We start from the raw sequence: 27017 nt of genomic DNA on the forward strand, positions 1-27017 counted from the left end.
ATCTGATGGCAGCAAGAAAATAATAAGATAGTTATCAGAAGTGGCTCAACGGGTCAGCACCAGATTAGCATCTTTTCCCCTTACCTTCTTTGTCTACAACATACAATTACCCCTTCCTTCTTTCTCATACCACCCCCCCTTTTGCTTTCCCTACCAGAGCAACACTTTTTTGGTTTCCTGAAACCTGTGCTCCCCTGAATTGCAATTCCGAGACTCCAAATAACAAACCTTTGTTCTTTTTCAGTTTCACCTCCTTCTGTGGATTAACACCTGCTGAGCAATGCAGACAGCCATACCTCTGAGCGAGAGCTCAAACGATTGAGGTCTCCCCACCTCCCCCCATTTCCTTTTTCTCTGGGTCCTTGTAGAGTGGAAATGGAAAGAGTGTATGTTTTTCCCAACACTTTCTCAAAGTGTTTCCAAAACGGCCACCTCTGACAAATGCACCGTGTTTCAGATGGGGAATTTACCCACGAGACTGGAAACCCCAACCGCTGGCTCCCGCGAGTGGGTGTAGCGGTGAGGACTCCAGCGGGGGAGGGGGGCGCGGCGAGGAGAGCCACTTGCAGCAGCTCCTCGGGGCGGGGACCGGCCGCGCCTTCTAGGCTTCCAGCTCCTTTAGCGAGTACCCTCGGGCTTTCCAGCTGAGGCCGGCCATCCCACGCGGCAGGGAGCGACGATGGAGAGGCTGGTGAGCCGGGCCGGGCGGGACGCGGGACGGCGGGCGCGGGGTGGGCGATGCGGCGCGCGTGGCCCCGGGCTGGCGGCGGGCAGAGCTGTCTGTGGCTTCGGTGTCTGTCGGCGCTGGCCCCGCGACGCTTTACCTGCGGAGGAGCGGATTTTGCCTCCGGAAGGGAGGTCTTCAGGCCGTTCCTGGCGGCCCGGGTCCCTGTCCCAGTGTCCTGGAAAAAGGATGCTGCCGGGAGACGCTTCTCCCGGGCTCTTTCGGAGGGGAGCTGGGCGGGGAGGCGCGCTGGCGGCCGGCGGGCCCTCTGGGCAGTCCGGCGGCCTGGCTTACTGGCCGGGGCTCGAGGGCGGCAGAGCACGTTCTGTTGTACCCTGTCCCAAGGAGGGGATGGCGGTGCTGTTCTGGCTCCGTCGTGGCACCCAAAGCTGCGGTGGGGCTGCAGGATTCAGGGCTGGTCCTCTCCGGGGGAGCTCGCTCCCTCCTGGGATACACAGGCCTCTTTTTCCATCCTCCGGTCCCTTTGTCTTGAGAGCCATAAAGGATTTGCCTTGAGAGCCTATAAATCCGGGTTAAACCCCAGGATATCCAAGAGAGACAGGCCCTTTGTTTATTCAGGACCTGTTTACTAACTGAATGGGAGCCTTTTTATTTACGCTGCTGTAATGAAAAGAAGTAATAACAATGAATAAAACAGTTAAAATCCAAATACAAGTAATACCTCAAGGTAATTTTTTTCAGATGTAGTTTACTGGCGACACCACACAGCCAGTCATTCGGCATCTTAACAAAGGAGTATGGTGGCCTGCGAGCTAGTGTTTCCTCGCACTGGACGCTTCTGATCTTAACAGCCTTCAGAGAAGGAATTTTACAAATTCCCTGATTTTACAAATAAGGAAACAAGCAGAGAGGTTAATTTTTACATGTCCATGTGACTGCATGTGATGGGATCAGGATTTGGACCCAGACACTCAGGGGAAGAGGCTCTGAGCAGTTGGTTGCCAGAGGCACAGGTCTCTGTGAACCTTGGCCTTGTCGGCAAAGAGCTCCTGGATTTCTCCATTTAATATTTGTACTCCCTCTATATGATGTGATTCGTGGATTTTTTTAGTTACCTAACATGTCTTGGTATTTACTGTATCTTAGGCGCTGTATTAAGTATTTTAAATGCCGAGTTCTTACAGCAACCCGATGAAATAATAACGATATTCATTCACCGCTTATCTGTGTCACTCACTATTCTGGGATCCTTACATGTACTACTTTGTTTAGTCTTTTTAATAAAAGAGTTCGGTGCTGTTATTTTGCCCACATCTTGGAGAGGTAGAGTCATTTGTCCTGGCTCACGCATCCTGCATTTGTGCTAACCCAACTCATTACCCAGGATAATTATGTATATATTTAATAGCAAGGCTTTCCTCCGAACTCCCTAGTCTCAATCATTGTGTTTTGCTTCTTAAAAACATTGTCGGCTCCCAGCTGACACACTGCGTTTTGGTGTGCATCTGTTTTCTCTGTTATCCTAAAACACAGATTTTCACTACGAGAACCAATCCATTCTGCATTTCTCATCATCTTTGCTGTTGGATTTCCACATAAGAGAGGGGCATATGGTTTTTTAAAAAAACACCATGGAATTAGAATGCCAAAGAAGACTTTTTGGTTTCAGAAGCCAAGGTGTTGATATAGCAAAAGCCTAAGCGTTTGAGTTTTAAAAAGCCTAAATATGCTGAAAACCCCACAACATATGTTATTCCAGATGGGAGAAACGCAGGGTGATGGAGGAACCAGCTTTCCCAACCCTAGCGGAAGTAAATGTTTTCTAGGCTAGGAGAGCAAAGAAGGTCTGTCTGAAGTCTATATTCAGACACAAATTTGTGCTCTGAAAAGGTGGCCCTGTGCCTGGTGCCCATGAGTGGGGAGTTCAGGGAGGATGATAAATAGAACTTACAGGGAGGTGTTGAAATCCAATAACAGAGAACACCTGTGCCTTGCTTTCTTGGGGGCAACTGTGGAAAGAGACCGGCCTCCCCATCATGATAAGTGAACAGTAAGGCAAGAGATGGATGATGGATAGGCAGAGAACACGCAGAACGTCCCTTTGCTGAACACAGGGAGAATCCAGGAGCACGGAATCAGGAGAACAAAAGAGAAAAAGAGAAGACACTGTAAGCACAAGGTTTAATTGTTTAATTGCTATGACCATGATGCCTTGAGGGGAACACGGCCATCTTAGAGAATGCCACCGTGGAGAGATGGTTGTAACCAAGGATTAGGAGCCCTGCCCCGTGGCTTGGCATTGTGTGAGCCTCTAGGAATGGAGACGCAATGCAATGCCAGAGACTGGAACGGTTGTGAAGTCCTGGGGTGGCAGGGGGCTGAATTGACAGAGATTATGTGACATTGACTGCAATGAAGTCTCTACCTCTAGTTGGAATGGCAACGTGAAATAACAATGAAATTTAGTTAAAGAAAAATACAGAGAAACCCACATTTCTTATGTATCTCTATTATAGAAAAATGTAGGGAAGAGTTACATTTCTGGCCTGTACCCCTTACGATGAACACACATGTAGACCAAATGAATGGATCTATGGAGCTACTGTAGAGAGAGGTTAATCTGTCTACATCCCATCCTCTCATCTTATAGTAAAATCATACCCAGAATAACATTTCATTAAATATCACCATGTAAAATGCCAGGGGTTTCCGCCCGGTCGCTTTAAGCATTGAAGAAAAAAAAAAGGACATTACTGTTTTTTCAAAAGGTGCGATTCATGTAAAATTTGCAGAATTCGCAGGGAAAAATACTTCAGCAAACTTCAAGGCAGTCACATCTTTCTGAAAGATGGTTACCCCTGAGTTACATTTTTAATGTTAACAGATGTGGATTATTTGGGATGTAAATGCTTTCTAACGTTTGCAGTCTCTGTGTTTTCTGTATGTATTTATGGCAGTTTTTTTTTCCCCCCCTGACCATCCTACATCTTTGAGACCTTGCTGTTTACAGTAGTGGCTTTGAGAGCAAGGCCTCCAATTGCTAGGGATTGCCATAATGGATGAGCCACACGGTTGCTTTTCCCTTCCCGTATCCTGAGCACCGTCTTTTATTTCTTCCATTTATAGCCCCTGGTTCCACATCCAAAGAACCAAAGTTCTCTGGTGGTTAAAACTTCAGCTGCAGCATTTCTGGAGGTAGCAATGAGATGGAAGCTTCTTGAGCTTTTTGTCCACATCCAAATGCCCATTTCTCTGCTTTGCTTTCTGTCTTCAGGTGTTCATTGGGCTCTTGTGTCATCTGTCTGCCTACAGACTGATTTGGTTCTTCGCAGCAGTGAGGCTCTGCAGGGCGGCCCAAGGTAAAAAGTTATGCAATTCCCCTGTGTGGAGTCTAGGAAACAAAATTTCTGGGATGGAAACATTTGGCCACTGTTGTTTGGCCTGTGCTAGTTCATTTGTCTGCGTGAATTATTTACATGTGTAATTTGCTTGGAGGAATGGGAGTGGTTCTTTCTGCTTTCCACATTTTTGTTTTCAAAGTGGAAAAAGACATTGGATACTTACAAACTGTTTTCATAGATTATACCAGACGTAAAAAAAAATTCTTCCTAATTTAAGATGTTTTTTACCTATCAAATCGAGTAACTTCTAAATATCATTTAAACGTAATTCCCTGTTTGTAAAGATAGGGAAACGCTTGGGGAGTATAAATTAATATACCCTTTTTAGAAGGTATTCTAGCAGTAAGCTTTTTAAATGGGGTTGCCCCTTTTTATAGAAAACTATGGAAAAGAACGAAGTATTGAGGTTCCGTAGGTTCACAGTCTGTTATGTAACACATGCTTGTGCTGTCCACTTATCTGCTGAATTTCCTGATTGGGCCAGACCTGTCTGCTCTGTTTCATAGGAAATCACACCTCACTTTGCTGCTGGCCTGTTATCACCTTCCATGTGATGTGCCTTTACGACAGCCTTTACAGCTGGGGGCAGGGCAGGTTTCACACCATCCACAGCACAGGCTTCACCAACTGACTGGGGAATCTAAATGGAATTCTATAGAAGCATCAAAGAATCGTAAACGTTCTCACCAAATTATTTCTTCCATAGTCAAAAGAGAAAAATCACCTAAGAAGTTAAAACTCTAGCTTTGATTCCTTTCTACTCTCCATTCTAAAAGCAGCAGTTTCTTCAAATCTCTGCTCTGCAAAATCTCAAGGAACTTTCAGAGAACCCCAATCCCAATGGCAGGTATTGCTTCTAGAACTTTTCACATCTACCAAGAATATGCCTCCCTAAAACTATATATGTATAACATCTATATTAACTCACTGCTTTTATTTTTGGGAGGCGGTGTGGGATTCTGGATATATGTGTGTATTCATTTTTCATTCTCTTGTTTCCTAATGAAATTAGGATTAAATATTTCCCTCTGAAAACTGCTTTATCAGTTTCTTTGGATTTCAATACATTATATTCTCTTTGTCACTCATAGTAATTGATTATTCTTCCTATGGTTTCTGGTGTAATTAGAGTTAAAAGAAGCATGTAAATTTCCTGTTTTATTGCATTGTGGACAGTGTTCAGGATCATAAAGTAGCAGCTTTTTCTGCGTCCTTTTTTTTTTAAATTTTTAATCTTTATTCATTTTTGAGAGAGAAACAGAGTGTGAGCAGGGAAGGAGCAGAGACAGAGGGAGACACAGAATCTGAAGCAGGCTCCAGGTCCCGAGCCATCGGCACAGAGCCGGACGCGGGGCTCAAACCCACAAACCGTGAGATCATGACCTGAGCTGAAGTCGGATGCTCAACCGACTGACCACCCAGGCGCCCCATTTTGCGTCCTTTTTCAAGTTCAATTTTGGGGAATGTTTGTAGAGATTGTATGTTCTCTTTGTTTTTTCTTAAATATTTATTTTTGAGAGAGAGAGAGAGAGAGAGAGAGAGAGAGAGAGAGAAACAGAGCGCACACAAGTGGGGGAGGGGCAAAGAGAGAGGGGAACAGAGGATCTTAAGTAGGCTCTGCACTGACCACAGCAAGCTTGATGTGGGGCTCAAACTTGTGAACCATGAGATCATGACCTGAGCCGAAGTCAGATGCTCAACTGACTGAGCTACCCAGGTGCCCCTATATGTTCTATTTGGATAAAAGTTTATAAATACATACCTATATGCATATACATATATAATTTATATATAATTATTCATATATAAATATTCAGTTTTCAAATCGTCTCTATCCATATATATATATATATATATATATATATATGTATAAACTTTATTCAAGAGAGACAGAGAGAGTAAATGGGGGAGGGGCAGAGAGAGAGGGAGAGAGAGAATCCCAAGCACGCTCCGCACTGCCAGCCCAGAGTCCAATGTGGGGCTCGAACTCACGAAACTATACATCATGACCTGAGCTGAAACCAAGAGTCTGACGCTTAACCGACTGAGCACCCAGGTGTCCCTTCTCTATCCTTATATTTGACTTTTTTGCTTTATATATATTTTTTAATATATGGAAGTGAAACTCTCCCATTATCTCTGTGGGTTTAAAATTTTTTCTTTGCAGTTCTATTGGCTTTTGTATGTTTCGCTTATGTTGTTAGGCATATAAAGGTTTTTAATTAATATATCTTATTTTAAATTGCTCCTTTTGTCATTTTGAAATGTCCCTTACAGTGTTTTTATCTTCTATTCTTTCTTTTCCCCTTTTTTTAAAGTTTTGATGGACTACCAGTGAAACATTCTAGGTCTTTGAATTTTTCTTTAATTTTTTCCATATCTTTATCCCTTTGTGCTATATTCTGAAAGAATTTCATAATCTGGTCTTCCTACTTAACTAATTGACTCTTCAGCAATGTCCATTTTGCTAAGTGAGCCAAGTTAAGATTTTATAGATGTCATTTGCTACACCTCTAATTTCTACTATTTACAATGCTGGCTTCTTTTTACACGTAAGATATGACATTTATTCATGTCAAAGTGTTTCTTGATTTATGATATCTTTATTCATTTGGTAGGAGTTCTTAGGTTTTGTAGAGTTCATTTTTCTTCTTTCATTGTGTCAGCTTTCTCACACCTGTGCCTGTTTGTTTTTATATTGCAGTTTCCTATGGAATCATCTATCATATCAACATGAGTAGCCAGCATTGTGGGGGAAGAAGTTATTGTCATGCCTTATGCTCTGCATTGCATTAAGTAAAAATGTGGGGGTGTGTAGATTCTTATTTGGCTGCCAAAGCCGTCTGTTATGATGCAGCCTCCTGAAGCACTGTCCTGAATATTTCTCTACCTTACATTCCCGTATTCAGCACTGCTTTCTGGAGGCAGACGCCACTGTTGCTGCCCCTTCTTTTGCAGGGTGTGTGTGTGTGGAATGTATGGGGCTGCTGTATCTTCACTTAAACTCATCACTCTGCCAATTGTCCATTGGCCCTTTCCCTGCTTCTGCCTCTCTGGGCACGAACACATTCTATTCTATCTGACAGTGTTCAACTTCAACCTCATTCTACCTACTTTCAGTTTCCAGGGATTCTTTACACAGTATTTGTTCAGTGAGAGTTTGCTTTCTTGTTTTTCTACTCTGTTACTCTTAAAGATTGAATATACGTATTTGAACGTATATTTCTCTAACAGCATCAGGCATGTACATAAATGTTTTCTTTGCATTTTTCTCTATTTTTTCTTTTTTTTCACTAGCAAAAGAATTTTACTTATTATTTATTTATTTATTTAATTCAATTTAATTTAAATTCAGGAGAGTTAACATACAGTGTAGTCTTGGCTTCAGGAGTAGAACCCAGTGATTCATCTCTTACATATGACACCCGGTGCTCGCCCCAAAAAGTGCCCTCCTTAATGTCCATCAACCATTTAGCCCATCCCCCCACTGCCCTCCCCTCCAGCAACCCTCAGTTTGTTCTCTGTATTTACGAGTCTCTCACGGTTTGCCTCCCTCTTTGTTTTAATCTTATTTTTCCCTCCCTTCCCCTATGTTCATCTGTTGTGTTTCTCAAATTCCACATATGAGTGAAATCATATGATATCTTTCTCTGACTGACTTATTTCACTTAGCATAATACACTCTAGTTCCATCCACATTGTTGCAAATGGCAAGATTTCATTATTTTGATTTCCAAGTAATATTCCATTGCATATATATACAACATCTTCTGTATCTATTCATCAGTTGATAGACATTTTTGCTCTTTCTATAATTTGGTTATTGTAGATAGTGCTGCTATAAACATTGGGGTGCATGTATCCCTTCGAAATAGCACACCTGTATCCCGTGGATAAATGCCTAGTAGTGCAATTGCTGGGTCATAGGGTAGTTCTGTTTTTAACTTTTTGAGGAACCTCCCTACTGTTTTCCAGAGTGGCTGCCCCAGTTTGCATTCCCGCCAACAGTGCAAAAGGGTTCTCCTTTCTCCACATCCTCACCAACATCTGTTGTTTGCTGACTGGTTAATGTTAGCCATTCTGAAAGGTATGAAGTGGTATCTCATTTTGGTTTTGATTTGCGTTTCCCTGATGATGAGTGATGTTGAGCATCTTTTCATGTGTCAGCCATCTGGATGCCTTCTTTGGAAAAGTGTCTATTCATGTCTTCTTCTCATTTCTTCACTGGATTATTATTATTATTATTATTATTATTATTATTATCTGTTGGGGGGGTGTTGAGTTTGGTAAGTTCTTTATAGATTTTGGACATGAATCCTTTATCTGATATGCCACTTACAAATATCCTCTCCCATTCCATTGGTTGCCTTTTAGTTTTGCTGACAGTTTCCTTCACTGTGCAGAAGATTTTTATCTTGATGAGGTCCCAATAGTTCAGTTTTGCTTTTATTTCCTTTGCCTCCAGAGTCATGTCTAGTAAGAAGTTGCTGTGGCTGAGGTCAAAAAGGTTGCTGCCTGTTTTCTCCTGTAGGATTTTGATGGTTTCCTGTCTCACCTTTAGGTCTTTCATCCATTTTGAATTTATTTTTGTCTATGGTGTAAGAAAATGGTCCAGTTTCATTCTTTGGTGTGTCGCTGTCCAGTTTTCCCAGCACATTTGCTGAAGAGATGTCTTTTTGCCATTGGATAATCTTTCCTACTTTGTCAAAAAATAGTTGGCCATATATTTGTGGGTTAATTTTGGGTTCTCTATTCTATTCCATCGATCTATGTGTCTGCCTATACTATACTGTCTTGATGATTACAGCTTTGTAATACAGCTTAAAGTCCGAAATTGTGATGCCTTCACCTCTGGTTTTCTTTTCCAAATTAATTTGAGTTTTAGAGCTCTTTTCTGGTTCCGTACAAATTTTAGGATTGTTTCTTCTAGCTCTGTGAGGAATACTGCTGTTATTTTGATAAGGATTCCATTGAATGTTGTAGATTGCTTTGGGTAGTATCAACATTTTAACACTATTTTTTTTTCCAGTCCATGAGCATGGAATGTTTTTCCGTTTCTTTGTGTCTGCTTCAATTTCCTTCATAGGCTTTTCTATAGTTTTCAATTGCTTTCATAAGCTTTCTATAGTTTTCTATAGCATACAGTTCTTTTCCTATTAGGTTAGATTTATTCCTAGGTATCTTATGATTTTTGGTGCAATTGTAAATGGGCTCAATTCCTTGATTTCTCTTTCTGCTTTTTCATTGTTGATGTATAGAAATGCAACCAATTTCTGTACATTGACTTTATATCCTACAACTTTGCTGAATTCATGTATCAGTTCTAGCAGTTTTTTTGGTGGAATCTTTTGGGTTTTCCACGTAGAGTATCTTATATATCATCTATGAAGAGTGAAAGTTTGACTTTTAACTTGTCAGTTTGGATGCCTTTTATTTCTTTGTGTTCTCTGATAGCTGAGGCTAGGACTTCCAGGGCTATGTTGAACAATAGTGGTGACAGTGAACATCCCTGTCATGTTTCTGGTCTTAGGGGGAAATCTCTCAGTGCTTTCCCATTCAGGATGATATTAGTGGTGGGCCTTTCATATATGGCTTTTATGATGTTAAAGTATGATCCTTCTATCCCTACTTTCTTGAGGGTTTTTATCAAGAAAGGATGCTGTATTTTGTCAAATGCTTTCTCTGCATCTATTGAAAGGATCTTATCCTCTCTTTTATTAATGTGGTGTGTCACATTCATGGATTTGTGAATATTGAACGAGCCTTGCAACCCAGGAATGAATCCCACTTGATCATGGTAAATAATTATTTTAATGTACTGTTGGATTCGTTTACCAGTATCTCTTGAGAAATTTTGCATCCAGGTTCATCAAGGATATTGATCTGTAATTCTTTTTAGTGCTGTCTTTGTCTTGTTTTGGAATCAAGGTTTTGCTGGCTCCAAGAATGAGTTTGGAAGCTTTCTTTCCCTTTGTATTTTTAGAACAGTTTGAGGAGAATAGGTATTAACTCTTCTTTAAACGTCTAATAGAATTCCCCTGGGAAGCTATCTGGCCCAGAACTCTTGTTTGTTGGGAGCTTTTTGATTATAGATTTGATTTCTTTACTGGTTATGGGCCTGTTCAAATTTTCTATTTCTTCCTGTTTCAGTTTTGGTAGTGTGTGTCTAGGAATTTGTCCATTTCTTCCAGACAGTCCAGTTTTACGGCATATGATTTTCATAGTATTATCTTATAATTGTATTTCTGTGGTGTTGGTTGTGATCGTTCCTCTTTCATTCATGATTTTATCTCTGTGGCTCCTCTCTCATTTCTTTTTGAGAGGTCTTGCTAGGGGTTTATCAATTTTGTTTATTCTTTCAAAAGACCAGTTCTTAGTTTCATTGATCTGTTCTACTGTATTTTTTTTTTATGTTTTATTTATTTTTGAGAGCAAGAGAGAGAGAGCACAAGCAGGGAAGGAGCAGAAAGAGAGGAAGACACAGAAAGAGAGAAGACACACAGGCTCCAGGCACTGAAGTTGTCAGCTCAGAGCCCGATGCAGGGCTGGAACTCACAGACCTCGAGATCATGACCTGAGCCGAAGTCGGACACTTACTCGACTGAGCCACCAGGCGCCCATCTACTGGATTTTTTTATTCTATATTGTTTATTTCTGCTGTAGGATTTATTATTTCCCTTCTTTTGTTAGCTTTGGGCTTTATTTGGTGCTCCTTTTCTAGCTCCTATAGGTATAAGTTTAGGTTGTTTATTTGGGACCTTTCTACCTTTCTTGCTTCTTAAGATAGCCCTGAATTGCAATGTATTTTCCTTTTAGGACTGCCTTTCGTGCATCCCAAAAGGTTTGGACTGTTGTGTTTCATTTTAATTTGCTTCCATGTATTTTTTAACTTTGTCTTTAATTTTCTGGTCATCCCATTCGTTCTTTAGTAGGATGTTCTCTACCCTCCGTGTATTTGAGGGCATTCCACCTTTTCTTTTATGGCTGATTTCAAGTTTGATAGTGTGATCTGAAAATATGCATGATATTATCTCAGTCTTTTGGTACCTGATGAGGACTCATTTGTGACCCAATATGTGATCTATTCTGGAGAATGTTCCATGTGCACTCTAGAAGAATGTGTATTCTGCTGCTTTAGGATGAGATGTTCTGAATTTATCTGTTAAGTCCATCTGGTCAGTGTGTCATTCAGAACCTTTGTTTCCTTGTTGATTTTCTGCTTAAATGATCTGTCCATTGTTGTAAATGGAGTACTAAAGTCTCCTACTACTATGATATTAGCAGTGAGTTTGCTTAGGTTGTGATTAATTGATTTATATATTTGGGTGCTTTTATGTTGGGTGCTACAATTGTTAGCTCTTCTTGATGGATATACCCCTTAAATATAATATAATGACCTTCTTCATGTCTTGTTACAGTCTTCGTTTTAAAATCTAGTTGGTCTGTTATAAGTGTGGTACTCTGGCTTTCTTTTGATATCCATTGGCATGATAGATGGTTCTCCATCTCTTCACTTTCTTTTTTTTTTTTATTTTTATTTTTTTAATGTTTATTTTTGAGAGAGAGAGAGCAAGCAATGGAGAGGCAGAGAGAGAGGGAGACAGAGAATTGAAGCAAACTGTGCACTATCAGCACAAAGTCCGATGTGGGGCTCAAACTCACAACTGTGAGATTATGACCCGAGCTAAAGTCAGATGCTCAACTGACTGAGACACCCAGGCATCCCTCCGTCCCCTCACTTTCAATCTGCAGGTGTCCTCAGGTCTAAAATGAGTCTGTTGTAGGCAGCATATAGATGTATCTTGTTGTTTGTTTTTGTTTTTTTTTTATCCATTCTGATACTCTATGTCTTTATAGTAGGACATTTAATTCATTTACATTCAGAGAGCTTATTGAAAGATACGAACTTAGCGCCATTGTGTTACCTGTAGATTTTGTGTTTCTGGTAATGTTCTCTGGTCCTTTGTAGTCTTTGCTGCTTTCTACTCAGAGAGTCCCCCTTAGAATTTTTGCTGGACTGGTTTAGTGGTCACAATTTCCCTTAGTTTTTGTTTGCCTGGGAAACTTTATCTCTCCTTCTATTCTGAAGGACAGCCTCATTGGATAAAGGATTCTTGACTGCATATTTTTCTTATTCAGCACATTGAATATTTCCTGCCATTCTCTTCTGGTCTGTCAAGTTTCAATGGACAGGTCTGCCTACCCTCATAGGTTAAGGACCTTTTGTCCCTAGCTGCTTTCAGAATTCTTTCTTTGCCTTTGTATTTTGCAAGTTACTTTATGATATGGCATGGTGTTGACCTGTTTTTGTTGATTTTGAAGGGAGTTCTCTGTGCCTCTTGGACTTGGATGCCTGTTTCCTTCCCCAGATTAGGGAAGTTCTCAGTATAATTTATTTAAATAAGCTTTGCCCCTTTTTTTGCTCTTCTTCTTCTGGGACTCAATGATATGGATATTATTTCATTTTATAGAATCACTTAGTTCTCTAATTCTCCCCTCATGGTCTAGGAATTTCCTTTCCCTCTTTTTCAGCTTCATTCTATTCCATCATTTTATCTTCTATTTCACCTATTCTCTCCTCGGCCTCTTCGGTCCTCACTGTCACTACATCTAGTTTATTTTGTGTCTCATCTATAGCATTCTTTAAAATTCATCTCGGTGAGTTCTCAGGTCTTTGATCTCTACAGCAAGGGTTTCTCTGGTGTTTTCTATGCTTTTTTCAAGCCCAGCTATTAGGCTTATGACTGTTGTTCTGAATATATTTATATTGTTTATATCTGTTTGGAGCAAGTCTCTGGCTGTGATTTCTTCTTGATCTTCCTTTTGGAGAGAATTCCTCCATCTTGTCATTTTGACTAGGTGTCTGTCTTTTGTGTATTTTAAAAGCATATTATGTGTCCTATACCTAAGAGTAATGCTATATTAAAAAAGGGTCATACACTGTTGAGGGCCTGGCACTCCGGGAAGTGTTTCTGGTGTTTTCTTGAGTGTACTCTCCTTTTGCATTTTGGCTGCTTTATGCCACTGGTCAGTCCTCCACAGAGCTCCTCCTTGCTTGTAGTGGGGAGTGTTTGGACCTTTAACTAGGTGTGCTTTGATTTGTTTGTTGAAGCAACTCTGGGGGAAGAAAGGAAGGGGAGGGGAGCCGGATCCCATTAAAAGAGAAAAAAGAAAGGGGAGAAAAGAAAACCAAATAGAAAATCAAAACCTATAAGGCCGATTCCAAGGAAAGTGAAAGGAAAAGAAATTGGGGGGGGGGGGGGGGGGGGAGGAAAGAAGAAGGAAAAAGAAAGGAAGGAAAAAGAAAAGGATTTTAAAAAAACAAATAAAAAAATATGTAATAAGAAATGTCAAAAAACAAATCAGAAAGTCTGAGCCTGATTCCAAAAGAAAAAAAGAAGAGGGATGAAAAAAAGGAAAAAGAACCCCAGAGTTGTCTGTTGGTGTGTGTTTGGGGGGTGGCTGTGCTGGTCTGGAGGCAAGGCCGGCTGTGTTGGGTCAGTCTTGTTTCAGTAAATAAGCAGTTGCTAGGCATGGAGAGGAGGGGTTAGGTGTAAGTGTGTCCGGCCTCCAGTGGGGGCAGCTGTGCTGCTCTCTGAAGTCCCACCGCATTGTTGTTAGGGGGAAAAAAGGACGTCCTCCCAATCTAGGGGTCTCAGATTGGGATCTCAACTAGGGATCTCAACCCACGCTGTTCAGGCAGTCCTCACAGAATAGCGAGGGCGGTCAGCTTGCCCTGCGCCACAATTCTCCTGTGCCTTCTCCTTGGCACTCAGTTGGGATTCAAAACCCAAAGTCTTAAAGGACTGGCGTGACAGCGATCTGCTCTCCTGCTCCAGAGTAGAGCCTTTCCACCCGGCTGATGAAAGACCTTTGGCTCACACCTGCGGGGTCTTTTGTCCTTGCGGAGGCAATAAACTCTCTTTCTAAAGTAGTCCAGGAAGGGGATTGTTCTCTTCCATTGTGCCCCAAAGATCACTACATCATGCTGTGCACTCTGGGACCAGCTCCCTCCTCCCCGGTATTGCTTGCCACGGCTCTGCTCCAAAGAAACTCGTGCACTTCCAGAACCTGAGAGTTTCAGCTCCAAAGACTGCAAAAACAGACTAGTACACTCAGTACTTTTCGCTCCCTAGTCCACGGTCCAGAGAGGTTTTCCTCTTGTGCTAACTCACTGCTATGCTTTCACAACCCCTCTTTGTTTCCCTTGTCTCTTCACAGAAGGGGTTCCCACCTCTCCATAACAGCACTATTTTATCTCCCACAACTCACACACATGCATCTCCATCCTGCCAGGCTGTCTCCTTCCAACCGTGGAGATCCTTCTGTCACTCCGCAGATCTATTTCCTGGGTGTTCCAAGTATTCTGACCTCAATAAGGCTATGTTTGAAGGACAAGGAAAATCCAGATCCCCCTTCTTCTCCACTATCCCCTTTCCTCCAGCATTTCCCCCTATGTTTTCTATATTTAACTTTGAACATGCATTTTTAAATCAGAAAAATGTGTACTTGTATGTATTAAATTTTAAAATATAAGTGTTCTTTTATGATTCTATGATAAAAGTGGTGACCCAAGATGAAGAAGAGCTGCTGAACACACCTGCTTCCTTAAGATGCTCTCTGCAAAATTCCGAGGAAGTCTTGATTGTGACATGGCAGAAAATCAAGGCTGTAAGCCCAGAAAACATGGTCACCTTCAGCAAGAACCATGGGGTTGTAGTCCAGCCTGCCTATAAGGACAAGATAAACATCACCCAGCTGGAACTCACGAACTCAACCATTACGTTCTGGAATACCACCCTGGAGGATGAAGGGTGTTACAAGTGCCTCTTCAATACTTTTGGTTCCGGGAAGATCTCAGGAAAAGCCTGCCTCACCCTCTCTGGTGAGAATCTCTGATAATACATTGTCTCTGGCTAGAAATGTTGTTTTCAAGAATGTTTGGAACATGGTGGTGGTGCCTAGTTTTTCAGGATCTTAACCTCAGAAAGGTTTATAAGAAGAAACTTAGCCTCTCATGTCTACCATAATGTAGTTATGGTTATTGGAAGAGTTCATGGGGCCACATTGAATCTCTGCCTGGAGTTATCTTTGCTCTGAGGAATTGTGTTGTCAGCAAGGGTAAATTAAGGACGATGGTGAAGATAATGGGGTTCTCCTAAGTAGTGATATGATTCTGACCTGGCTTTGCCATTAGCAATCATGTGACCCTGCAAGAGTCCCGTCCACTCTCCGAAGCAGAGTTTATTTATCTACACAATAAGTATAAAACAGATTATCTGTAAAGTCCCTAACAGCACAAACATTTTTGGATCTAAGGAAAGAGCCAGATTGGGATAACCTGAAGCCAGTTATGTGGTACCTCTCATTTTGGTTTAATGTAGTTCTCTCGGGATTGAAAGGGGATGTACCATAAAGGCCTTTCATACCTGAGGCCAACTAGAGATTTAACTGGATAATAAGCATTCTTTTACAATCCAATAGGGTTAGTTTGACAAGATTCCTCTTCTTTCAACTGACACATAACTGAGATCAAGAATTAAGAAGTGGGAATGAGGCATAACTTTGGAGCATAGCACAGTTGGTGGTAGGTTTAGAAGGGAAAAGACAAATTTAGACATAGTTATCAGGAATGTTAAAGCGAGAGTTTGAACACACTAAGAATATTGAACCTGGGGTAAGAGGATGCTCAGTAGACAAGAGTGCGAGGGACATATGGCAACACCAAAAAAAAAAAAAAAAATATATATATATATATATATATGTATATATATATATATATATATTTCTTTCACTTATTTTTGCCTATAGTGAATCCTTTCTGCAGAATCTTATGTCAGATTTTCTTCTTGATTCTATGTCTTCTGTTCTGTCTCTTTGTATCTTTTTTTTCCTCTCCCCCTGCCTCCAATCTTTCTTCCTTCTTTCCTTTCCTTTTTCCTCTCTCCTCCTTCCCTTCTTCCTTCCTTCTTTCTTTCCTTCCTTCCTTCCTTCCTTCCTTCCTTCCTTCCTTCCTTCCCCCTTCCTCATCACTTTTCATCTTTTTCCTTCTTGTGTCATTCTCATTTCTGTTACTTTTTCTTGTTCCCCTTCTCCCTCCATCCTCCTCCTTCTCCTCCCCCTGCCACTTCTTCCTCACCTCCTCCCCCTCCTCCTTCTTCCTCCTTCTTCCCTCTTCCTTCTTCTTCCTTCTTCCTTCTTCTCCTCCTCTTCCTTCTTCTTCTCCTTCTTCTTCTTCCCCCCCATACTTTACTCTTAATATTTTGTAATAGTTTTTGCCTGAAAACCACACTCCCCTGAGTCTTCTGGGTAGTAACCCTATTCTTTTCCATTCTGACCCTTTCCAGCTACACCTTACAGCCTTCATCTAAGTCATCCTTGGATATACCAGAGCACCTTGCCACCCAGTCTCACCATGTAACCCTACTCATCTTCCCTCACTTTTATCTGTCTTCCCCCAGTGCCCCTTGACATTAGTATCTGGGTACTCTTTGGAAAAAGCCACAGCCCTTTGGGCCCATTTCCTCCAGCCCACTGTCACCCTCCCATGTCTTGAACCTCTAAGCACAGACCAGGCTTTCATTTAGTTACCGCCCTTTAATTATCTTGAGGGCTCTGAAGCAACCACAGGAAAGCAAAACTGCATTTGCTCAGCAGAGATAAACTGCACATTGAAAAATATACGATGGCAATGAATTCATCAGTCAAGGGACTTTTGGAAGGGAACAGGATTACAGCTGGACTAAAATAATATCCTTTTCTCATTAACTAGTTGTTTTAACTCCATTCAGGTGATCTCCAAGGTCTTTCCAACTGTCATTCTGTGATTTTCTAGTAATGGGCATGTGAATTTCTAATTTACATTTTTTATGGATATTCCAAGCAGGGACTTTCCAAGTCTCCTCCATGCATCTCATTCCCTGGTCCAGCTCCAAGCAGAGAAAGGCCATCCCTAAGCAGCAGCCCCTCTACGGGCTCTCTGTTCTGAAACTGCCCTGGTACTTCTGAGAAGTGCAAGCTACCTGTATGGAAGTGCTGATTGGTGACTATTGTCAGACTATGAGAGGGATACCCAGAAGAAGGCAGAGGTGCTGCATTGCCCGTGGAAAAAGAGAACAGAATAATTAAGCTCTGGACTGTATGGGAAAGAAGATGCCCTTTATCCATTCAGCTAATTCCCCCGAAGAGAAACGACAGAGAGGATTTTTCTTGTTGCAGGGTTGTACTAGGCCAGTTTCCATCCTGCCGGCCAGAGAATTAGACACAGGAAGAACTGAGATGCCCCAGTTTGGGTTGGATGTGCCATCTTATGTCTTGAGCCCCCAGTGTCTTTCTGTACAGATCTTCCTTCGTCCTCTGAGGAGAATGTGGTGCTTAACTGATGGCAGGCCATCATTTTTTTTTGTCCCAGTACAGCCCACAGTGTTCCTTCACTATAAATTTTTCGAAGACCACGTAAATATCACTTGCTCTGCCAATGCCCGCCCAGCCCCTGTGATCTCCTGGAAGGTCTCTGGGTCAGGGATTGAAAACAGTACTGAGATTCTCTCACACCCCAATGGGACCACGTCTGTCACGAGTGTCCTCCAGGTCAAAGACCCCAAGAGCCAGGTGGGGAAGGAGGTAATCTGCCAGGTGCTACACCTGGGGACTATGACCAGCGTCAGGCAAACCTTGGACAAAGGTAAGAGAAGGTGGGCAAAGATGTGTCACACACCTGGAAGGTGGTGGATGTTTTGCTAGCCTGTTGGTTTCTTAGCAAAGGAGCCAGTAAGAGAGAGAATGGCATAAGTGGGGAGAGAAAAACAGGGTTGAGGAACCCAATAAAGCCAGTTTTACTTTGGTAAATGTGGTATGTTTCCCACATACCAAATGCTTTTGCTGAGATCCATCCATTCATTTATTTTTCCACACTGCTGACATTTACTGAGTATCTGTTCTGTGCCAGGCTTTGGGACTGTTGAAATGTGACAGTCAGCAAGGCTCAGTCCCTTTGCTCAGAAAGCTTCTGGTTTACTGGGAATACAGAACGGGCAGTTATAAAACTGTGTGTTAAATGCTTCAATAAGAAAGCTACGGTGCACCCTGAGAGGATTGAGGGCAGGGAGGAGGGACATCAGCTCAATCTGGAGGGATCAAGGAGATTTCCTGGAAGAAGTGACCTCTCCAATAAAGGCTTTGGTAATCTACACTGTGGAAAAGGGGCAACAGAGGTTTTAAGAAAGAGGCGTATCGGAAGGTGTTTTCCTCACCCCTTTGAAACAAACTGCCTCCTGTTCAAAACCCCTCTTGCTTTCTTGCGTTTTTCTCTAAACTGCTATCTCTGGGTCTCATGGATACAAGAAGTAAAGGTTATGGGTGGGAGAATAAAGGGAGTGGCCGTTTTAGAGGCAAGACACTTTGCAAACAGTCATGGTTTTCTTTCTCTCTGTGGTTCTGAGGCACCAACTCTGGATGAGGCTGTCTGTAATAAGCCTCCTAAAAAGGTATTGATGGGTTTTGATTTTTTTTTTTTTTTCAGGGAGGATTTTAAGCAACAGAGCTTGGAAAAACTTTTTCCTGTGTATGCCTTATTGGCGTGGTGGCCTCTAAGCAAAATTTCCTGTAGTCATTTTTGGGGTCCTTGTAAAAAACAGACGAATCAAAAAGTCGACATTTAGGTAAATTTGGTCAAAAGATATGCAGTGTTAGATTTGGATACTTGTGAAGAGATCCTCATTTTCAGCCAAGGCAAAGGGTCAATTTCCCTGAAAAACAAGAAGTTGCAAAGGAACTGGTCTTCTTTCCTAAGAATGCTAAAATCGACTTATGTCATGTACAATGTGTGAACATCATTTTTGTAATGTTTGTTTGTTCTGCGAATGCTTACTAAAAGTCTCCCGCGCTTCGAGCATGTGTCAAGCACAGAAACTGTTGAACTTAGACACATCTCTGTCTGAAGGTGCACGATTCAATTATGATGTAACAAATCCCTTTACGGAGGTATGGGGAAGATGCTGGAAACTCCCCAATCAGGAGGCTCTTCCTCCCGTCTTTGTATTGCAGAGTGATGCTGAGGAACTTTGTTTGTTGGCCTTGGCCCGTGGAAAGAGCTTTAATAACAAAGATGCAGATTAGAAGACATACAGTAAAAGCATTGAGATGAGTTACTCCTGGGATCGGAATCATGAGATGCATGATTTTTTTTTTCTTTCTATTACTCTGTATTTTCCAAAGCGCCCTCAATAAATATATGACTTTCACGGACCGTAAGGCAAAGAATATGCACTTTAGAGGCAAACCAAGCTCTGACCAAGCCCTGGTTCTGCTGCTTACTACTCTGATTATGGGCTTGCTTAACTTCTCTCAGCCTCAGTTTTTTGTTCTATTGTTGTTGTTTGTATATGTGAGATAATAATAATAATACCTAACTCTTGGGCTGTTTTGAGGACTAAATGAAACCACACATTCAAAGGTCTTAAGAGATAGCAACCACATAAACCGTGTGGTTAGATTATTATTAACTAAATGCTATCGAAATAATATAAAGCCATGAATGTAAACTTCAATAGATATATACTTAAGGGTAGTTTTCATTTTAAGCTCAGTTCTAGGAAAAACTAATCACAACTGTTTCTCTATCCTTTTTTGCCTCAACAGCTTCTTATGACTTTGTGTCTCCTTTTTCCCCTTCAACATCTATAGGCTTTTGGTTTTCAGTTCCACTATTGTTAAGTATTCTTTCCCTGGTCATTCTCCTGGTCCTAATCTCAATCTTATTATACTGGAAACGTCGTCGGAACCAAGACCGAGGTGAGTGATCACGAGAAATACACAGAAGGAAACAAATGACTTTTTAATAGCAATTTGGGGGGGTCTCGTGAAGACATAAATAAGGGATGGCAACAATGTGTTTTGTTCGCTGTTTCCGAAATACCTAAATGTTTCTGGTATTTTAGAACACATCAGCGTCATTTTCTTGTAATTGGATGTTAAAACTGGATGCTTCTGCTTTTTGTTTCCCAAGATCATTTAGTGGCTAATTATTTGTAACTTGAGAGTAAGGGTTGATGAGAGGAAATGTGGAAAATGTTGATCCAACCATTGTTGAATCAGCTGATGGCAAAACCAGGGAGAGAAGTCTCAGCGTCCACACTGTGTTCTTCCACTTATTACTGAGAAGGACAATCTCTTTTCTTTTTACAGCGCTCCCCAGGGCCAGCTACTCCATGCAACAGACTCTGAAATTATCCAATATACTCACTAATTAAATAGTATTTTCTCTGTTATACTCTTACTATGTCTCAAACACTATAGGCAACATATAGGCCATCTTCTAACTACATTATGTCATTCTGTCTTTATAGACTGCACATTTTCTCTCTGTCCCTTACAACATCTATCACAACATCTTATGTATATTATTAGGTGCTCAATAGCTGTTCATTAAAATAGTGAATGAATCAGTGGATGAATGGATGGGTGGATGGCTGGCTGGCTGGATGGAAGGATAGATTTTGAAAGTGATGTTTTCAATTCTCCTTTTCTTATTGTAATTTCAGTACCTTATAAATGCTGAGTCTAAAGCATTGTGAGATATTATAAAATGAGACGCTGTAAAACGAGGAGTCAGCTAGAAAGAGAGAATTAAATTTTTTTGTTTTCTGAAGACAGTGCATAATTCATTAAAGTTAATTCAAAGCTGCAGTTTATGGCATATTGATGGGGATTTCCAAGGGTGAAAGGCTGATATGGGAGTTTTCACCATCTCAGATAACTGTAAGGGAAGGAAGAAAATGTTGGTTTAGAGTGTTATTTTAAATTTCTATTAAAAACTTCACTTAAGCGCTACTTTCCCCCCTTTTTCTTTTATGTCTCATGAGCTATCTCTCATGTGCTAGGTTTTTCAAACACTTAATTCTGCATAAACCTTATATAAACACCAGATTAATGTCATTTTATAAAAAACAACAAATCTTCAGTGCCAGTGACCCCTTTGCAAAAGTAGTCAAAAGAATGTGTTCTGTGGGGAGAGGGGATTACATATCAGATAATTTTATTGCATATAAACATAAGCCCATAGAATTCATTAGTGCTCTGCAGAATGTCAAAGGCAGAAGTCTGTTTGACTCTATCCAAACGTTTCGTTTTTCCAGTTAGGAACTGAAGCCAGAGAGGGAAATTGACTTTTTTCCTAAGGTCACACAGCTAGTTAACAACAGGTTTAGGACGAGAACCGTGGTCTTGGTCTCCTGACCTCTGCCAGAATGTTCTTCCAGCTGTGATACCCTGGAGTTCTGACTTGAAAGGCACTATTGGGTTGCATTTATTTTAGTCTTAGCTTTCTGTTACTGCTGTATTCTTTTGGAAAGTACGAAGAAAAAAAGTATGAAGTGTTCAAATTTGTTTTAAAAAGTCCCTGTTGGACAAGAATCTTATAATGCAATCTATTCAAGCCCAAGGTAAATTCCACTAGAATGGGGCATTTGAAGAATACTTGTCCTTTGTTCATTAAGTCTTAGGTTTTCTGGGAAAAAGAATTGTTCAAGGCCTTTTCCAATTCCTGAAGCAAAGGGAGTCAGCTTATCTTTGTACCCAGGCTTTTCTCATTTATGAAATAAACACTTGCACCTCTCTAGGATCTTGTAAGCACTAGAATTGCTATTTACTGATAATATCTTCATGACATATGGCCAACTCAGTTAATTACACTGAATGTGAAGTGGCATATTTTGGGTGGCTGAATTGTTTTGTGGGTTTCAAAAATGTTAGTAGGTCCCATACACTGAAATAGCTAGTAAAACCAAGTGTTTGTTATGCTGGAGACTTAAACACTCAGGACCAAAACTTAAGTTATACAAAAAGTTGGCAGAAAGGGATGAAAACCATCGGAGATACTGACGTTTAAAATTTCTTTAAGTAACAAATTTTGATTATCAATTTGTGATGAAAGTGAACAGTCCTACTACATTTGCTTCCTACTTTTTTCCCTACCCTTGCTTTGGGTTTTCCTTTTCTCTTCTCTTTGCTTTCCATCATCTGAAAACATAAAACTTTTGGATGGGCAGGGGAACATGATGATCAGTCAAAAATGACACCAAATTTCTGGACCTGGTTACTGGAAAAAATGGCAACTGTTGAGAAATAAGGAAGTGAAGAGGGGGAACTAAATGTGTGTGTGTGTGTGTGTGTGTGTGTGTGTGTGTGTTCATAGTTCATGGAGAAAGAAAGAGGAGAGAAAGGATGAATTAATTCTTGCACTAGTTGAATGTGGGCAAAGAAATCATCTCTGAGAAGCTGCTGGGTGGTAAGACAAATCTAGTTAAGTAAGGGTTTGACTCTTTGTTAGGTCCATAACAAACACAACAAAAAAGCTTATTTTAGACCAAAATCACTTATTCATTGCTCACAAAAGCACAGCAAACTTACAGTTTCAGGATAGAGGGGTAATATGTAATGATGATGTTATTTTTGTACAAATTAGGATCTATTTTTCTTGTGATCCTGTTTAATGCCAGAGAGAATGTTGTTCTTTTCACCAGGAAAGGTGTCCTCTGGAGGAAGGTATGGGGAGTTAGAGGCAGTTTCTCTTTGTTCCATTCCTGATAGGATCAGATCACAGTTACTTCCCATGAGACTACAACAACCAGATAATAATAGATTGATAGGTTTTCAAAAAAAATCCCTTTTATTTTCTTTCATGAATGTAGTGCTTTATTACTGAAATAGAAAGTGAAAAAAAATAAAATTTCCTAGGGAAAATTTCCCCTATTCTATAATATTCTATTAAAACCCAATTGAGGTCATAAATTTTTCCCTTCCACATATACTACAATGAAGTTAAATTTGGGATTGAAAATAACCTCTTATTTCTCGTTAGTCAACCCACCAATGATTACGTGCTTCTCAGTAACAAAAACCTCACGTGGGGGCAGATCTGAGCAGATACTCATCTCACTTTTTGAAATGTTTGAGTAGCAGTTTTCTTTTGTTTGATTGAGTCAAAGTATAAGTGGAAAACAGTAAAAAATTTACACAACCGTAGGAAATGCCTATTCCAAACTTCACTTTTTCTTCAAATCATCCAGCTATTTTGTAACAAAGTGGTTTTTCCTTCACCAACATTATCTGTATAATTACCTTGAATTCTTTCACTTCACTTCATAATAACCTGACCTTTAAATGGGCTGTCTTTTCATTGAGAACAATGGAGGTGTTGATAAAACACTGTGTCCTCAGTGGAATCATGTCGCTTTCTCTTATTTTCAGCTTAGTACTATGTCAAATACCAGAAGTGCTCAATAATTTTGATGGTGAAATAGTGATTAGTTGTAAGGGCAATACAAAAAATATTTGTTTCCAAAAACAAATGCAATTCTTTGCTTTGCGTAATAATTGTACCTATGTCTCCCTAATGCAGAGTGGTTGTGGGGGTGGGGGTGGTCCTTACCCCTACTCCAGTTTCCTCAGAGCTCCAAGCAGAAGAGATGTGGCACTTTTTATGAGAGAAGTGTTAAGCAACCTTTACTGAACTGCTTAGGTCAATACTGCCGGGAGAAATCTTGCCTTCCAACTGATTTTTCTACAAAAGTTTACACTCCAATGGGTGCAGATGCCATCCATCATATCAAAAAAATGGCAAGGCATGATCTGATTACAGAGTCATTGGCTAACAGAATCTTAAGCCCGGGCATTCTTGCCTGAGCTGCTTTACGTCTTTTACCACAGATAGTAGATACTGGGCATATTGGCAAGTTTAAAACATTGCAGTTTCTGGTGAAGAGTTAACTTAACGATTTACATAGAGAATGAGAGGTGGCACCAAGATAAAATCCTAGGCCTTTTACTTCACTAACTACACGCCTTGAGGGGAGGCCCACATCCTTTCAGTTTATGTGCTAGAAATCTGATAGCCCTTGAAAGGCCCTCCATATGTCTTCTTTGTGACACCTGAATGCCACCCAATGTCTAGCAAGTTAATATCCACAGGAAGCAAAGCTCAAGGTCTTATAAATAAAGTACACATAGATCATTCGAAATTCTTTAAAAAAAAAGTTTTTTTCTATGTTTATTTATTTTTGAGAGAGAGAGAGAGCGAGCTTGAGTGGGGGAGGGCAGAGAGAGAGGGAGACCGAGAGTCCGAAGCAGGCCCCAGGCTCTGAGCTGTCAGCACAGAGCCCAACATGGGGCTCGAACTCACAAACTGAGAGATCATGACCTGAGCTGACGTCAGACGCCTAACCGACTGAGCCACCCAGGTGCCCCAGATCATTTGGAATTCTTTAATGTTTTTTTCACTTGTAGTCTTAAGTGATTCTGCAGAACATTTTTTTCCTAGAATTACCTGTCCTTTTATTTTTAAGCAATTACATTTTTTTTAATGTTTATTTTTGAGAGAGAGTGGGGGAAGGGCATGGAGAGAGAGATGGACAGAGGATCTGAAGCTGGCTCTATTCTGACAGCAGAGAGACCGATACGAGGCTCAAATGCATGAACTGTAAGATCATGACCTGAACCAAAGTCAGTCACTTAACTGCCTGAGCCTCCCAGGAGTCCCTACCTATGTCCTTTTAAAGAGTCACCATGTCCTTGTGTCACATTGGATCAAGAAATGTCCTTATCTTTGCCAGTTAAATATGCACAGGAGTATTCTGTGTTTAGTGACCCTTTTGTTATTTATAGAAATACATACCACTATGTATAGAAATTATACATGTTTGAAGTTAATATCTTGTTCTTTCTTTTATCTAGAGCCCTAGAAGACTCACACAGAACCCTGAATATTATGTCCTGGTCTACTTGAATCTGATTCATGAGAAAGGCAGGAGGAAAAGGGTCATTCTCCAAGAACAAAAGAGGTAGGGACAAAAGACCTAAGAATTTCAAGATTTCCTTCTGCCATGTAAGCGACCCAGTGCTGGTGAGTGTTCCAAAAGGAAGTCATTTCACCTCTCAAGTCTGTTGTAGGACTTGATTTTGTGAAGTAGGGCAGTGTTGTCCTGTTGAATGGACTCTGGATCAGTAGCCACAACTCAGAGACTGACTCTGGCTCCAGCTGATGGCAGCCCCACGTTCATCACTTTATCTCAATGAGCTTCCACATCTGCATCCAGAAAATTAAGAAGTTGGACCAGATAATTTGCCATTCTGCTCTAAAAACTGATGTAATTCCAGGAAAGAAAATGAATAATGAAATGAAAAAGAGAAAGGAGAATACAGAAAGGTGTTGAGGACCAAAGAACTTTTCTGAGACTACCTTTAACCTTTCTGTCGATGTTCCTTCTCTTCTTCCATATTGTTCTTAGGTCCACGAGTCTGTTTTTTCATGTGTTTCTTCACTGCATTGTTAATAGCTGGTCTTTCTAAAGTCTTTGGTTTCACTGCTATATTTCATGTTCTTTTGTGACGTTTACCACAATGAATGTGGGACTGAATTTATTGCAAAATAACATCGGCAACCTTAACTTTACTTATCTATTTTTATAGAAGAATAAGTATTGTTAGTCCAGCAGCTCGCATATTTAAAAAAGTTTGCATTTCCTGTCCCATTTGACTCATAAGATGTCAGTCCTATTTTAGTCGTTGTGAATTCAAACTTGTGTAATGAAAACATATGATAAGAATAGGCATTTAGGAAGTTTTGTAAATAACAGTCAGTCAATTCAAATGCTATTCTCTCCTGTCTTCTTTTCTCATGAGTTAACTTCTCATAATAGCAGAGAAGGCATGTATGGGTTTATAGATCCCTTTGGTCTAAATATATTTCCCTTTCCTTTCCTTTCCTTTCCTTTCCTTTTTATTTATTTATTTTGAGGGGGGATGGGACAGAGAGAGAGAGACAGAGAGATAGAGAGAGAGAGAGAGAGAAACTCAAGCAGGCTTCATGCCCACCACCCTAGGATCATGACCCAAGCTGAAATCAAGAGTCAGACACTCAACCAACTGAGCCACCCACGTGACCCCTAAATAGATTTTTCGAACTAGTGGAACAATTTTGAACTCTTATTACTCACAAGACCAAATTAGTGACTTTTTCAGTATTGCCTGCTTTCTTCTCTCTACTCCGTGACTAAAACTTAACTTGTTTTCACTGTTGAATTGGATATTTGTATATTTAAGCCTTTCATATGTTATTTAATTCTGTACTATTCCATATATTTGTATTAAAATACTGAATGATTAAAAGTGTCAAGGCTAAATATTTGGTTCATGATACTCTTTTGGGGAATGTGGTAGCATTAGTGATAATCTTTATACTTTCCCTCTGTGTGTGAAACCCTCCCCTCCCCTCTATCTCTCACCCACTAGAAGATGCCAGTAACATTTCTGATTAGTCACAAAGTCACAAATCAGATATCCCTGATCTAGCCAGCGGGAGCTCTATCAGTTTGGTAACTGTGTCCATTTGATGTGATATGGTCAATTTTGGAGCACTTCCTTACATGTGCTCTTTTGATTTTGCTTTTTGACACCAACCTTTGCAAACTGATTAGCTTACACAGTTTTGAATTTAATAGGAGCCACCACCCTGCCTCTCGTTTTGTTGCGTTACTGTATGTATCTTTGTATCTCAACTGCCAGATCAGGCAGGACAGCTAAAGCAGCAGTTCTCAAAAATTTAGAACATCCCTAAAAACATTATTGAGGACCCCAAAGAACTTTCTGGTAAAGAGAAGTGTTTGCCAATATTTACCACATTTGAAATTAAAACTTACATATTTGAAAAAAATATACAAGCATGTATTCTATTAGCCATCAGAATGATGTCAACATTACACATCGTGTAGCTTCTGGAAAATTCCACAGCACATTTGAGAGAATGAAAGTGAAATAGGCAAATGATGTTTTTGTATGATGGTGACAATAGTTTTGACCTTGTGGGCCCCCTGAAATGGTCTCAGGGACAATATTAAAGACTGATCCTGTAAAGTATACGCAAAGAAGGAGACCAC

At 40.6% G+C, this 27017-nt stretch overlaps 1 protein-coding gene across 3 annotated transcripts; it reads left to right on the forward strand.

Annotated features, from left to right (window-relative positions):
• The first annotated feature begins 100 nt into the window (after positions 1–100).
• On the forward strand, positions 101–26252 carry CD200 (CD200 molecule). 3 transcript variants are annotated; one of them, XM_045502033.1, is made up of 6 exons: positions 101–691; positions 3960–4044; positions 14651–14971; positions 17498–17770; positions 19771–19878; positions 24817–26252. In XM_045502033.1, the coding sequence occupies exons 1-6, from the start codon at positions 680–682 to the stop codon at positions 24822–24824; spliced, it is 807 nt and encodes a 268-aa protein (XP_045357989.1). In that variant the 5' UTR covers positions 101–679; the 3' UTR covers positions 24825–26252. The 3 variants fall into 3 exon arrangements, with proteins under 3 accessions (XP_045357989.1, XP_045357990.1, XP_045357991.1); XM_045502034.1 differs by lacking the exon at positions 3960–4044; XM_045502035.1 differs by lacking the exons at positions 101–691; positions 3960–4044 and having other exon boundaries at positions 14780–14971; positions 17503–17770.
• The last annotated feature ends 765 nt before the right edge of the window (positions 26253–27017 follow it).

Source organism: Leopardus geoffroyi, chromosome C2, assembly GCF_018350155.1.
Source record: "Leopardus geoffroyi isolate Oge1 chromosome C2, O.geoffroyi_Oge1_pat1.0, whole genome shotgun sequence".
NCBI classification, from domain to species: domain Eukaryota; kingdom Metazoa; phylum Chordata; class Mammalia; order Carnivora; family Felidae; genus Leopardus; species Leopardus geoffroyi.